General features: G+C 37.8%; 1 protein-coding gene across 3 annotated transcripts in view; it reads left to right on the plus strand.

Moving 5' to 3' along the window:
- LOC119654369 (serine/threonine-protein kinase Genghis Khan) overlaps positions 1 to 10,410 on the plus strand; it is a 317,948-nt gene extending 307,538 nt beyond the window's left edge. For all 3 annotated transcript variants that reach the window (XM_038059717.1, XM_038059716.1, XM_038059715.1), the window contains exons 22-23: positions 5,939 to 6,048; positions 9,159 to 10,410. In XM_038059717.1, the coding sequence (XP_037915645.1) occupies positions 5,939 to 6,048; positions 9,159 to 9,168 (120 nt within the window). In that variant the 3' untranslated portion in view covers positions 9,169 to 10,410. The remainder of the gene's footprint in view (positions 1 to 5,938; positions 6,049 to 9,158) is intronic.
- Positions 10,411 to 13,330: the final 2,920 nt, after the last annotated feature.

The raw sequence follows: 13,330 nt of genomic DNA on the forward strand, positions 1-13,330 counted from the left end.
TGCTTACATCTTCACTGGAGCCGACTCCATTTCTTTATTTTCAAGACTATTTTGATGTACAACTGAACTAAATATGTACTGATGTGAGGTTCGCAATTGGGCGAAGGCATAGGTAAAATTGAAATTCGCTGTTGCAGAAAAATCATGAGAGAAATCGAAGCAAAGATATTTCCTTCTAAGGTTTTCTATCTGCTCGTCTGTTTGTCCTTTTTTCGGTTGGGGGAAATCCATCATGAATACGTATCTGTAATCGACAGGGCTGTTCAGTTGTTCACTACTAGATGAATTAGCTGCTTCTGCGTTGTGCATTGTTAATTGCAGTAGCTTCCCTGGTACGCCTATGTTCCGTTTATGCTCCTTTTAGTGGCTGATACATCGGTTTTGCCACGGGTTTTTAGGCCAGTCTCGAATTTTTTCTTTGAATTTGCCAATCTCGGACAAGCGAAGAAAACGTGTTCTGCAACTTCGGCTGCCCCTTTGCACGTAGGACAATTTGGTGATTCATCCAACCCAAAACTACAGTGGTACTTTCTACATCCTCCGTGTCCGTTTAGCAACGGGCTGCGGCATGTTCTTGTTTCTCATATAAACGGCTTGTCTCATCGGCTAAAATATGTACAGGGATCATCCCCGCAATTATGTATGTTTGAAAAGTTTTGTCTTCCCCCGCTTTTTAAAAAATGCCAACTCAGTGGTTGCTGGGATTTGTTAATATTGTTGAGAAGGTAGTTTCTAGATTTTGGGGAAACAACGTTGAAACTAATTTTCACAGCAAGCTAGGGCACATTATAAAAGAGGGGATATTTTAAATTTTATTACTGACATCACCGACTCGTATGCACTTCTGTTTGTCTGTTACACACATTTTTCTGAGAAAATAACACGAAATTTGGAAGGGAGGTTTGAGCTGTGAAAGTACACGTATTGCTCTACATTGAGATTAAGGCGGAGGGATGTAATATTTTTTCTCCAAATATAGGCAAAAATACAAGGCATTCGTGGAATTGACTAGAATTTCCTTTCGATGCTGTGTGCTGACGAAAATTTGAAATATATAGGCAAGAACTGACATAGCATGTGCGGGTAGCAGTTATACTATGCCACCGATATTGCATAGATTGTCGTGACTTAGTGTGCATGTTGAGGACAAAATAACAGAGACGTCGAAACTTCTGGAATAAATGTTCTCCATCGTTGGTTTACCCTCGTCATGATAGCAGCAAAAACTCTCACCCAGGATTAAGCGATTTAAGTATCTTGGATCCCGTGCATAATGAATGGCGCCGTGAAAGTTTGGGATCTAGTATTAGCGGATGAAGTGGTGTTCCATAACGAAATTTTCGTATGTGCCACTTTCTAACATCGTGGTCGCTTCATTTCAGTGATGATTTCGAAATGTGATAATCTCAATTATGGGCGGTCAATCCATGTAGCGTCTAAACTTCACCTGTCTTATCCAGCATTTTTAAATAGTGTTCAAAATTGGCTGGAATTAGATCAGAGTGAAATTATGCGGTGTTTCCAACGATTAATTAATTGAAGTAATAAAAACTTGCTGTTTCTTTTTCGTTGGTGTGGGTATTTATTCTTGCAAATACCGATATTTCGGGAACCACTTGTTCCCTTCATCAGTGCAAACAAGTTCAACAAGTTTTTATTACTTCAATGGAATTAGATATTTGAAATATCAGCCGCTTGTATACCTATTATTTTACAATATTTCCAAAATTAAATTGCCTTTTTAGCAACTTGTTGCCCGTTGATGATTTTGACCGAACACAGTACAAATTTTGCTCCAAAGTTTCACTGGTCTCTTACCTCATCATCATTGCAAATAGAGAGGTCAAGATATTGAATCATAAAATGGTGTTCTTTTTCAATGTTGATGCCACTTACACCACCTGATTTCGTATTAATATCTGCGAGTGATAATGTGCCATAAAATATTTATTGTCGATGCCATTTTTTTCGAAGTGCATAGGATAATGAGCAAACATTGCAATACTTAGAAATGTGTTGTCAGTACTCACCTCGAGAAAGAAGTCTTCCATCGTAGGTACAATATTATTTCTAGAAAATATGGTGGATATTATAATAATTCGAATTTGAATTCTATAATATAATTTTCCCCATCGAACCGCGCTAATTTGCAGACGTACACTGACTTCATGAAAGAATATTTTTCTTTGCTAAATTATAACTGTTGAAAGATCACATATAATAAATAGTCGCCATTTATCACATGCTCTTTTTTGGAGTAACTAAAAACTATTTCTGCGAAGTGCTTGGTCTCAACTATCTCAATCACTTTGAATCATCGATCACTCGTTGGCCCATACCAAGGAGGCTTCACTCCAAGTGAATAACCAACAGATCAGATTCTCTCTCTCTGGCAAAAGCCATCGATCATCATTCTTAAATGATTGGTCACTAACTCCCAAGACTTGGCAGTTACTAACCCAGAGATTGACTGTACTATTTGTCTCTCTGATTGGTGACAAGAATCAACCCATCTTTTTTGTCAGGTTCAGTTTGACCATGGGCAACTATGATCTGACACTATGAATGGTCCTTTACATATTCCTCCACATTTTCGATGTGCTTCGTGATTACAACTGCCATTAGGTCGTTTAAAAACCGAGAACCGCAATCATTTCTGGAAGGCAAACACCTTCTAGAGCCACTAATACCGCTCATACCATTGCGCTTTAGAACTTCAAGCGGATGAGCCAAGCATCCTGTCTACCTTTTTGCGACAACGTCTTCCATAGCTGTGGATATAGGGTACATTCATTCGCCAAACCATTGCCTTTATCAAGGAGAAGCTGACTTACGTTTTAGCCCGGAAACCGTGGCAGAGGATCCTTCCCCACTTTATGCAACTCACCTTTTTGAGGGTATAGGGATCAGCGTGTTTTCCGGCCAGAGTGTAAATTCCATTTATGAAAAATTTTCACGTTTTTTTCTGATAACGAATTGTTTATGCCTATAAGTTACTTCAACCGCAACATAGGATCCATCTTCAAAGATATGCAATTTGTACTAGCCTGAGGAGTTCAAAAGTCATTATAACAAAAAAAAACGAATTTTTGTATTTTGAAATTGCCGGAAAAATATTGTAACTTGTGTTCCTCGCTTTAGTTTTTTTTACTTAAAGTTTAGATCTCCTCTTTGCTAAGCAATTTCAAAACACGGATACTCACTATTTTCTGCCATTTGGTTCTTTGAGCCCTTTGAGCTAGTGAAAATTGCATGCCTTTGAAGATTAGTCTTTAGTTGCATTGTAATCTGTATCAGAAAAAATGCGAAAGTTTCGGCTATGATGGAAAATCCACCATTGTCTATACTCCTTTATTTCGTCTCTATTATATTTATGTTAATAATCAATTCTGGCAAAGGAATGCTTTATAAAATAGAGAATGGTCCTCTGGCCTATTCAGGGGCGTAACCATTACGACAGTTGGTCACGTAGCCAAAATTATCTAGTACTATCTGCAGCTCCGCAAAGGGTGTTGATTTTGACGCTAAGAAATCTGACGACAAATACTTCTCATGACTTCTCTATATATCATATAAGTAACCATAATTCTGATGCAGTTCGCAAATGGCTGTATTGGATTTTCCAAAAAAAATTTACCTGTACAGTATAAACTTGCGATGTTCCATTCATTCTCTTTCCTTTTATTCATCATACACCTTGGCTTTTCTGTGCAGTTCTTGATGAGGTGCCCCTTTTATCCTCTTTGCCAACACGTTTCCGACTTATTTTAATCACTGGTGCATGCTACGAAACTGGCGGAATTCGAGGTATCCATAGCAGAGATATTTGCTCCCCTAGCCTACATATAACCCATGCATAATACTTCGCTCTACACCAGGTGAACCAGGGCCTTGGCAATCGGCGTTTACCTCTTTATCTCATATTACTGACCCAACTCCTCTATTTCACCGCGAAAATTGTTCATCGTACTTTCGCTGGATTTATTTAATTCCAGTTTCTAGTCTTCTAGTCCGTCTTTTTAGCAGTAGTACGGTCGTATTTTCAGGAGAAATTCAGTAACAATGCGTACAAAGTACTTAGAGCCTATATTTTGACTAGTGCGTGGATGATTTATAACATTTTGCAGGTGGGGGGTCAGTTCTCAGCTTCCCTATTATGGTCTCGAGAAAACTTGGTTGAGCGGTTTTTCAAGAAGACAATGATTTCAAAATTTCAACAATCTGGCAATTATTTACATCAGAGTTTACGGAATAATTAGCACAAAGTTAGCACCATAAAAGCCAGCTATTAAATTATTATTATTATTATTAAAGGTTACTATTGCGGGACATTTGCCTTTTTCCATTGTGGCCTTAACCGGACCAGCCGCTACGTTGATTGTGTCAACAGTTCATTTAGCCTAAATGCGAGCTATTATCAGAGAGGCCGTCTTCCTTTTCATTTTCTCAAATAATGCTCAGCAGACAAATCGGCAAGCATCAGGTGTCGATCAATGGTTTCCATGACTTCAGTGTGAGAATCAACTTCTGTAGTTTCCTCTGCAGAAAATACTCATTTTTTAATACGTAAAACTTTCAGCAAACAGTTTATGATGGGTAATGATTGCAAGTTTCAGAGCCTTATTTGGAATTCTAATCATTGTTCAGGGGTGCAGAGGGGATGCAGCATCTAGCGAGTTGCATCTATCCTGGTACGAAAGTGTGAAGCCGTCTTCACTTTTTTTATTTTTAAGGCTCGCATCATCCTTATTCACAGAAATGGCAACCACACTCTTGCCGAGAATTACATGTCCTATTTCGCTCCTCTCTTCTTGTTCCAAAATCTGCCTCCAATCTGCTTGACTTTACCAACTTTGTCGCCAAATGTCTAAACTCAAGGCAGGAAGTGCATAATAACTACACTGACTTCGCTTAAGACTTCAATACTGTAAATACCAAGATACTACTGTCCAAACTCTTGTCTCTAAGCGTTCCCGTATCAATTGTTTCATAGCTTGCCTCTTACCTTTTCAACTGATCTTGCTGCATCTCCCGTTCCTTCTCCTCCTCCTCTGGCGTTCCACAGGGATCTATTCTGGGCTCTTTATTATTTTTATTTTTTATCAAAAAACTTACCTGCGCGGGTTACATTTACTGTCTCTCTCGTTGAGTAATGGACCCTGTATAATAGCTCTAGATTTGGAAAAAGAGGCAAGCACCAAAGTTCTTAGTCTATTTGGTCATCACACTCTTCCTATTTGAATTAATGAGCGGAGTATCGAACACGTCGAACAGTTTGTATATCTAAATTAAGTTGTTTTTGCCAAATGCGACACCGAGTGCATTAACAGTACTAAATCTACTATCACTATTTTGTCCAAAATCTGGAAATACGAAATAGTTCAAGTTGTTCTGCACCAATGTTCGGTAGGTTAATGTATCTTCCAGAAAGTGTTGGTTCCTCCAGTGTTGGCTAGAACAGGGTATGAGAAAATTTTCAATAATATTCGCCTTCTTGCATCATTGCCTGTCTGTCACGCGTAGTTTATTTCGAAATGATTGATATTTTCGGACGGGTCTTCTTTTTCTTGCTGACTTTGATCCAGTATTCGGACGATATTCAAGCTGCCTTCTATATGTTGATGGGAATTAGGAATATTCAAAGAAAGTATCATCAACTACTATTTTCAATACATGTGTAAATATTTTAAAAGATGAATAAGGATTCATAAATGAATCAAACAAATTCTTATCAAAAATCTCTGATCTCATCGATTCAATTACCTTTTTCGATCCCAAAGTGAATTTTGTGTCTAAATCATTCGTCGTTTTTCACACATTAGTTTTTATTATACAATAATTTCCAAAGATATCTTTACAGCTATATATATTATTGCCTTTAAAATTCTATTCATTTTTCTCTTTTTGTTTCATTTGTTTATTTCCCTTCCAAACAAAGGTGGTTGATATGCAATCAGGTTCGAGGCATAGTGTTGCTAGCAACAATTCTAGTTCGGTTTCAAGTCCACCGTCGCCAAGTGGTGATCGCTTAAGCTCTAGCTATGACTCGTAATTATACATTTATATATTATTTATAATAAATTATTTGTTTTAGACTAAATTAAAATAGTCAATAAGACAAGAAAAATAATACAATAACAACAGAACATGGTAAAGAAGACAAAACAAACAATTCAAAACAACAAAAACATAGTATGTGTGTCATGTATATGTTCAATTTGTTTTATAACTTGGTTTTGGTATAATATTTATTATTATAGTATATAACACTTGAGAAGGACATACACATATATGAGTACAGTAACAAATGAAAGTTAGTTTTATGATATTTGTTTCTTTAACGTGTAGAGTGTTCACAAAGTGTAAATGATTTTCTATAAATTTTAGTTTTTGTGTAACATATAATCAATTGTATTGTCAATTACATTCTAATCCATAAATATGTGTTTAACAATAAATTGATATATTGTATTTTAAACGGGAGAGTATGGTGCTGTATCAGCTAACCGTCCTCAGTTATTTTTTAATTGAATATATTTGTGCTGTCTGCATTTCATCCTTTACGCATTGATTTATCAGAAAAATATGCTTGGTGTAGGTTTTCTAACAAATTGATTTAATCTTCATGAAAGGAAAGTTTATCTAAACTTCAAATAAACGACCGTTTCTGGTCCTTCTAAACAATCGTTTATTTTTTGGAACACTTACGGGGGTCATCCCGTGTGAAGGGCTTTTTTTTTTTGGTTTTTTTTTAGATTTTTTTGTGAAGAACTGGATAAAGATACAAATACGAATTTTTCACCATAGATTTAATAATATCTTGAGCATGCATAGCAATTTTTCCAGTCCAATCGCATAGTTCGTTATCGAAATACAGAACAATTTATACACCCATCTCCAAAAAAAGGTGTTTTCCTGCTGCCACTCTAGATGGTGCTGCGATCGTCATAAAGAAAAAAAGTAAACGGCATTTTAACGTACAGACTTAACTACAGTCCGCAAACTAGGATTATTAAAAACATTAAAAGCTAAATTTTTGGTGTCGTGTTAAACTTTTTTTGTGAATTTTGGTGTTTTTTCATGGCTTCTTCAATGAATAAAAAAAACTACTGAGTGAATCGCAAATATTCTAGTAGTCTATCACTTTGCCCATATATTGGGTTGCGGAAAAAGTAATGTCGTATTTGTGATCGAATTTTAACGCTATATTTAACATACTTAGAATTATCCGATTTAAGTCAAAAATGCGCAGTTTTGTTCGCAAACATGTTGCCATTTAGAAGGCAACTCCATTATCCCCCTCTTATAAACCCCCCTCCTTATTTGCAAAAAATTCAGACAGCTAGTTTTCGCAAGCCTCTTTTGAGGCGAACTTAGAAGCACCAAAAGCGTTTTGCATGGACAGGAAGAGATGGTAATCATTTGGTGCCAGGTCCGGACTATACGGTGGGTGCCATAGGGCATCCCATCCGAGCTCCCATAGCTTCTGGCGGGTCACCAAAGACGTGTGAGGCCGAGCGTTGTCCTGGCGGAACAGAACACCATTCCTATTGACCAATCCTGGCCGCTTCTGGTCAATCGCCTGCTTCAAACGGTCGAGTTGCTCACAGTGGTCATAGTTGAGCAGCTCATAGTGGATGACTCCCTTCCAATCCCACCAAACACACAGCAAAACCTTCCTGGCCGTCAATCCGGGCTTAGCGATGGTTTGGGCCGGCTCGCCGCGCTTCGACGACGATCTTTTTCGCTTGAGATTTTCGAACGTGATCCACTTTTCATCATCAGTCACCACCCGCTTCAAAAATGGGTCGAATTCGTTCCGTTTCAGCAGTGCATCGCAGGCGTTGATTCGATCCAAGAGATTTTTTTTCGTCAACTCATGTGGCACCCAAACATCCAGCGTTTTTTCGAATCCAATCTTCTGCAAATGGTTCCCAATGGTGTTATGGTCCTTACCCAGTTCCTGGCCAATCGAGCGGATGCTCACATGCCGGTCTACTTGGATGATTTCGACGATTTTATCGGTTTCTACAACGATTGGCCTACCAGTACGGGGTGTATCTTCGACATCCACTGCACCAGAACGAAATCGATCGAACCAACGCTGTGCTGTGCGAATCGCTACAGTATCGGACTCATAAACTTCATAAATTTTTTTGGCCGCCTTCGTTGCATTTTTACCTCTCAGATAGTAAAAATGTAAAATATGACGAATTTCTTGCTTGGTGGACTCTATCTTTGACGCGCTACAACTTGAAACTGAAACATACGATCATAAAACTGTCAAAGAGACACCTGTAGCCCAGATTGTTGTCTTCAAATCGCCGTATAGTATGACCCGATGCAATAAGTACAACACAAGATATGTTTAAGTATCGCCATCTATTGACAAAATACGACATTTCTTTTTCCCCAACCTAGTATTCTACACTATATCTAGATACAATTGATGCCAAAGAAAAATTCGATTCCGCGAATTCAACACACGGGATGACCCCCTTAAACAAGTGTGGAAATTATCATCCCCCGCCATATGAATGTGGTTCTTTTAAAATAAATTCTAGGCTGTACCTTGTAGGTTAGACAGTCTTTCTGAATTAGCACCAAAATAGCAAATCATTCTATAAGAAATCCGTATCGCATCACATAAAAAATCATCTAATTTATCTCGCAATGGTTTATTTCTCTATGAATGCTCTCCCAAAACGATTGCTAAAAACGAAATTAAATTAAATTAAGATTTAAAAATGTTCGGTAAAATCATATGAATAACATTTTCTAGATGGTCGACCGCTAGCTGAATAAAACTAACTAAATTAATGCGTAACTATACACAACTTTATACATCTACACACTACATTTGTTGCACTTGTGCCCCACAGCATTATTTGCTTTTTAAAACAAAACTCTACATTTACCATTTGAATCTGTGTTTTCAATTTTGCCTCATTTCAACTTATTTGCACTGACATTAATATTAAATTCCAAAACTGCACACACACAGTTATTAACTTAGCGTGAATAACCACTTTCTATTTATTTGTGAGCTATACATTTTAAAGTATTTTTCTTCTCTCTTTCTGCTTTACTCATCCCTCTTGTATCGATCAAAAATCTCTAAATTTTGGTTCAAACGAAAAATTTAAACTAAAAACAAGGACGAAGTAAGTGGTTTGATTGCGTGGAGTCAAGAAATGCAAACAGCGACGGAGGAGATATACGAAGCGGCGAAAAATCTACGAAAGCAAAAGGGTTTTAATTATTATTATTAGAACAAATATTTCAATCAGAAACCAACATTTTTTTTATTTAATTTAATATGAAAATAATAATTGTGTAGTTCAGCAAAACCAACAAATAAGAATCTTAAAAATCGTAGCCCTATTATTTTTTCTAAAGAAAATAATTTTTGTATATTTTACACTTTTATTGTAAAAATGAAAATCAAGTAGAAACGCAAAAGGCAGAAAACAAACTTCTCTTAAAAACAATCAAAACTTATTTATATTAAATTATTTAGTTGAAATATTGTGTTAATTCTTACCACAAAAAAAAGATCCGTTAGTAATGAAGTAAATAACATTCAAACGTTATTCTAAGGTACAATAAACAAAAAAAGAAGAAATAAGTGTAAAGCAATCTCAGAAAATTTTTCATGAAAATAAGTGTTGAAAGTAGCATATAATCATTTAGATGTAAAACTTATGTTTCATTAAAGAAAATCTTGCTATATACCACATCCCAACCCCCCAAATAACCGGTCGGGAAACTTCTCTCATCCAGGAAAGTAACTGGCAAAGCCCCGAGTATCTGACATGACTCGATTTGGCATCTTCTCGTTGATTTTCAACGACTTCAAGAGAATTCAATGTTTGTGACTTTGTGATATTGGCAGCCACGTTAAAAGTATTATTTTACTAGAACACATCCAATAATGCGTAATTGATCACAATGAGGGAATGTGTTATTGCAATGCAGCTTGATTCATCACTGAAATAAAATTATATATATAGAAATGTATTTTTTTTTAAATCTTTTTCTATTGTTTTTGTAATATTATTTTTTGCTAAAATTAATATATTGTTTGAATTAAATTTTTCATGTGTTGTCACATGTTGATATTTACATAACAATTAACGCGGTATACTTGGAATTGTATGCCCTACTATGGAGGAAAATCTCAATTTTTTTTTAATACAAACCTACACTTTATAAACATTAAATAATATATATATTTATAAAATTGTACCTTGTCTATTTCATTTTGAATTATTTTTCTGTATAATTTATAAATATCCGTGCACTAAACAAACAAATCTTTTTTTATTTAGTTTTAGTTTTTTTCTCTCTTTTTTGTTATCTTTATACATTAAGCCGATACATTGAATAAAGTGAATTTCAAAATGACAATTTGTACTTTCGTTCTGAATACATGCATTTTAAATGCCACAAGTTCATTAACATTTATTTTACATTATACATTACATTCGGATCGACCTTTAACGTCGAAACAATGATCAAATGACTACTTTGTTTCCGTTTTAATCTCTGTTGGGCGTTAGTTCCAGTAACCTTCGGTTGTGTCTGGCCAAATCTATTCGTATTTGCATATAAATGTATGAAAATATTGCGTTTTTGGAAGCATATTGAAAGGCACTTACATAGCGCTTCGGTTCTTCCGTATGAAAATAATTTGGAAAAAATTGCAGATGCAATGTCACAATGTTTTCAAGGATACGTGCAATTTTATTGAGAACATGAGAGGTACTGAAATGTTACAAGGGCCCCTACATTCCCTAGGGCTAGCACGGAAGCACTCAGTTGCGGGTGGACTTTCACGGTCAATTTTGCCATTTTCTTTAGGTTTTGAGATAGATTAGTCCTCGTGGTTAACTTTGATCAACTTCAATGGTCATTTGCCCATCTCTCACTTCCATTGGTCGAAACAAGCTCTGTTCAGGTTCGGCTTCTTTAATATGGTTGTCGTTTACCCCTCGTTCGCAGTTACCTGAAATGTGCTTCAGCTCCTTCACCCTCCACGATTTCCTGAGATCCTTGCACTCCCTTTCCCGTCTTTTTCTTTTTCTTCAGTCTTTGTCCCGTTCACAAGCGGGGTCGGTTCATCGTGATCGGTTTTGCCATTTGGCTCTATTGAATGCTTGATCTTGTCTTTTATAGTTGACCAAAACTCAGAACCATAGAGGGCGACAGGACGGACGATATTGCGATAAATTTTAGATTTGAGACGTTCGTTGATACGTTGATCACAAAGAACATCAGTTGCGGAACTCCACTTCATCCAGGTTGCGTTAATGCGTGAAGCAATTTCATAACGCAGTTCTCCATTGGCTGATAGCGTTGACCCAAGGTATTTAAATCGCTCAGTTGTGGGTAGATTACTGCCGCTGACAGTGATTGTTCATGGGGATCGGTCGCCAAAAATTCAGTTTTGTTTAGATTCAATCTGAGACCGTGTTGCATGAGGTGATCATTCCATTTTTGTAAAAATTGCTCGAGATCATTATTAGATGCTAGGGAAACATCATCTGCATAAAGCAATGTGTAAGACGCTGGACGTTGGATATCCTGTGTGACAGTGTCCCTAACAAGAACAAAGGGAAGTGGTGAGAGAGCGCTTCCTTGAAGAAAACCAACAGAGACACGAAGCAGTTTTGTTACACCGGCCATACTTCGAACTTTACTTTTCGGATCGTGGTAGAGCAATTGAACCCACCGCACGAGTTCTTCTGGGACTAAGTGTCGGTCAAACGCTCTCTCTAGATCCAGAAATGCAATGTAAAAAGGGCGATGCTTCTCACGGTGTTTCTCCATGAGTAACCGCGCAGCGTGTATTGCGTCAGTAGTTCCGCAGTTTTTGACAAATCCGGCTTGATTCACGGTTATTTCAATGATTTGGCGAATACGGTTGTCAAGAATGCGTTCAAAAATCTTCATGGTATGGGAAAGTAACCGGATCGGACGGTAATTTGAACATTCTGCTGGGCTACCATTCTTTTTCCATATTGGAACAGTAATACTTTCTTGCCAGTCAGATGGTGTTCTTCCTTTTTGAATAACCCGATTAAAGATTTCACTGAGCCACAAAGTTGGGTCCCAGCTCTTCGCTTTCCAGAGCTCAGATGCATTGTCGTCAGGTCCTGTGGCTTTCCCCGATTTCATTGGTTTTATTGCCTCCTCGACTTCAGTTGCGCTAACAGTTAAGCCCTTTGGTGTTTAACGTAGGTACCTACGGTCCTCTTCAGACACGGATTGATTTTGTGACCACAATTAGAGCCCCGCTGTGACAAGCAACAACGGTACCAGTCTATACCAAGTGCATGGCTTAGCATTCACACTGGTGGATGCAAGAATTATTTAAATCTCTACCGAACTAAGGAGTACGGCACCCGTGTTGAAACGCAAAACCACACCAAGGCCCGAAGGTCTCTTCTCGCTTGAGCACAACCACAACCACCATGAAACTCCCACTAGGGGGACCAACCGCAAACAACCGAGCTGTACTCACATACAACGGGAGTTCACCCGAAGTATGAGAGTCCAGGGGCTATCCAGCGTTTCCCGGTGCCACCACGTGGAGGTTCTCCTCGGCCACTTGGTTTTGGTTCAGCCGACAGGGTTGCTGCCCCGTCTTCCTCCCCGCCACCTCAGAGCAGCACAGGTGGAACTGGTCCAAATGTCGGCAATGATTGTGCAAGTGGAGGATGAGCAAATTCTTCAATTGAAATCTGCTCGAAGTATTCTTGCCATCTATCCGTTGTGGCTCGACTGTTGGTAAGCAAAGTACCGTTCTTGTCATTAACGCAACAGAAGTGTTCGATATCCTATGTACGTTCGTTACGGCTTTTTGCAAGTCGATACAGATCTCTCTCGCCATCCCGAGTGTCCAGTTTATCGTAAAGATTTTTGTAATGGTTCGCTCGGGTGACAGCGATCGCTTTCTTTGCTTCCCGATTGGCATTCTTGTAAATTTGCCAATTGGCGGGCGTTTAATCGTCGAGAAATTTATGGTACAGTTCTTTTTTCTAACGGACCTTCATTTAGACACCGTCATTCTAAAGCCAAGCAATCGCATAAAAGAGATCTTCTTTTTTCTTACGAAATTGCCACCATTTAATGAAATATTGGTTTACGTTTTACTGTTCCCACTATAAAAAGTAAGAAAATGGGACAATCAGGTATTGACAAGTGCAAGGTCGTGAGTGTTCACAAAATCGACTATACGCTCCCCACCCTAATTTGGCACCCCAAACCCTTTTCCCTATGGCATCTGCTGCCGTCTGCCTTTCCACTTACATGACCATTAAGGTTA

The sequence above is a fragment of the Hermetia illucens genome, chromosome 4 (assembly GCF_905115235.1).
Source record: "Hermetia illucens chromosome 4, iHerIll2.2.curated.20191125, whole genome shotgun sequence".
Taxonomy (NCBI): Eukaryota; Metazoa; Arthropoda; class Insecta; order Diptera; family Stratiomyidae; genus Hermetia; species Hermetia illucens.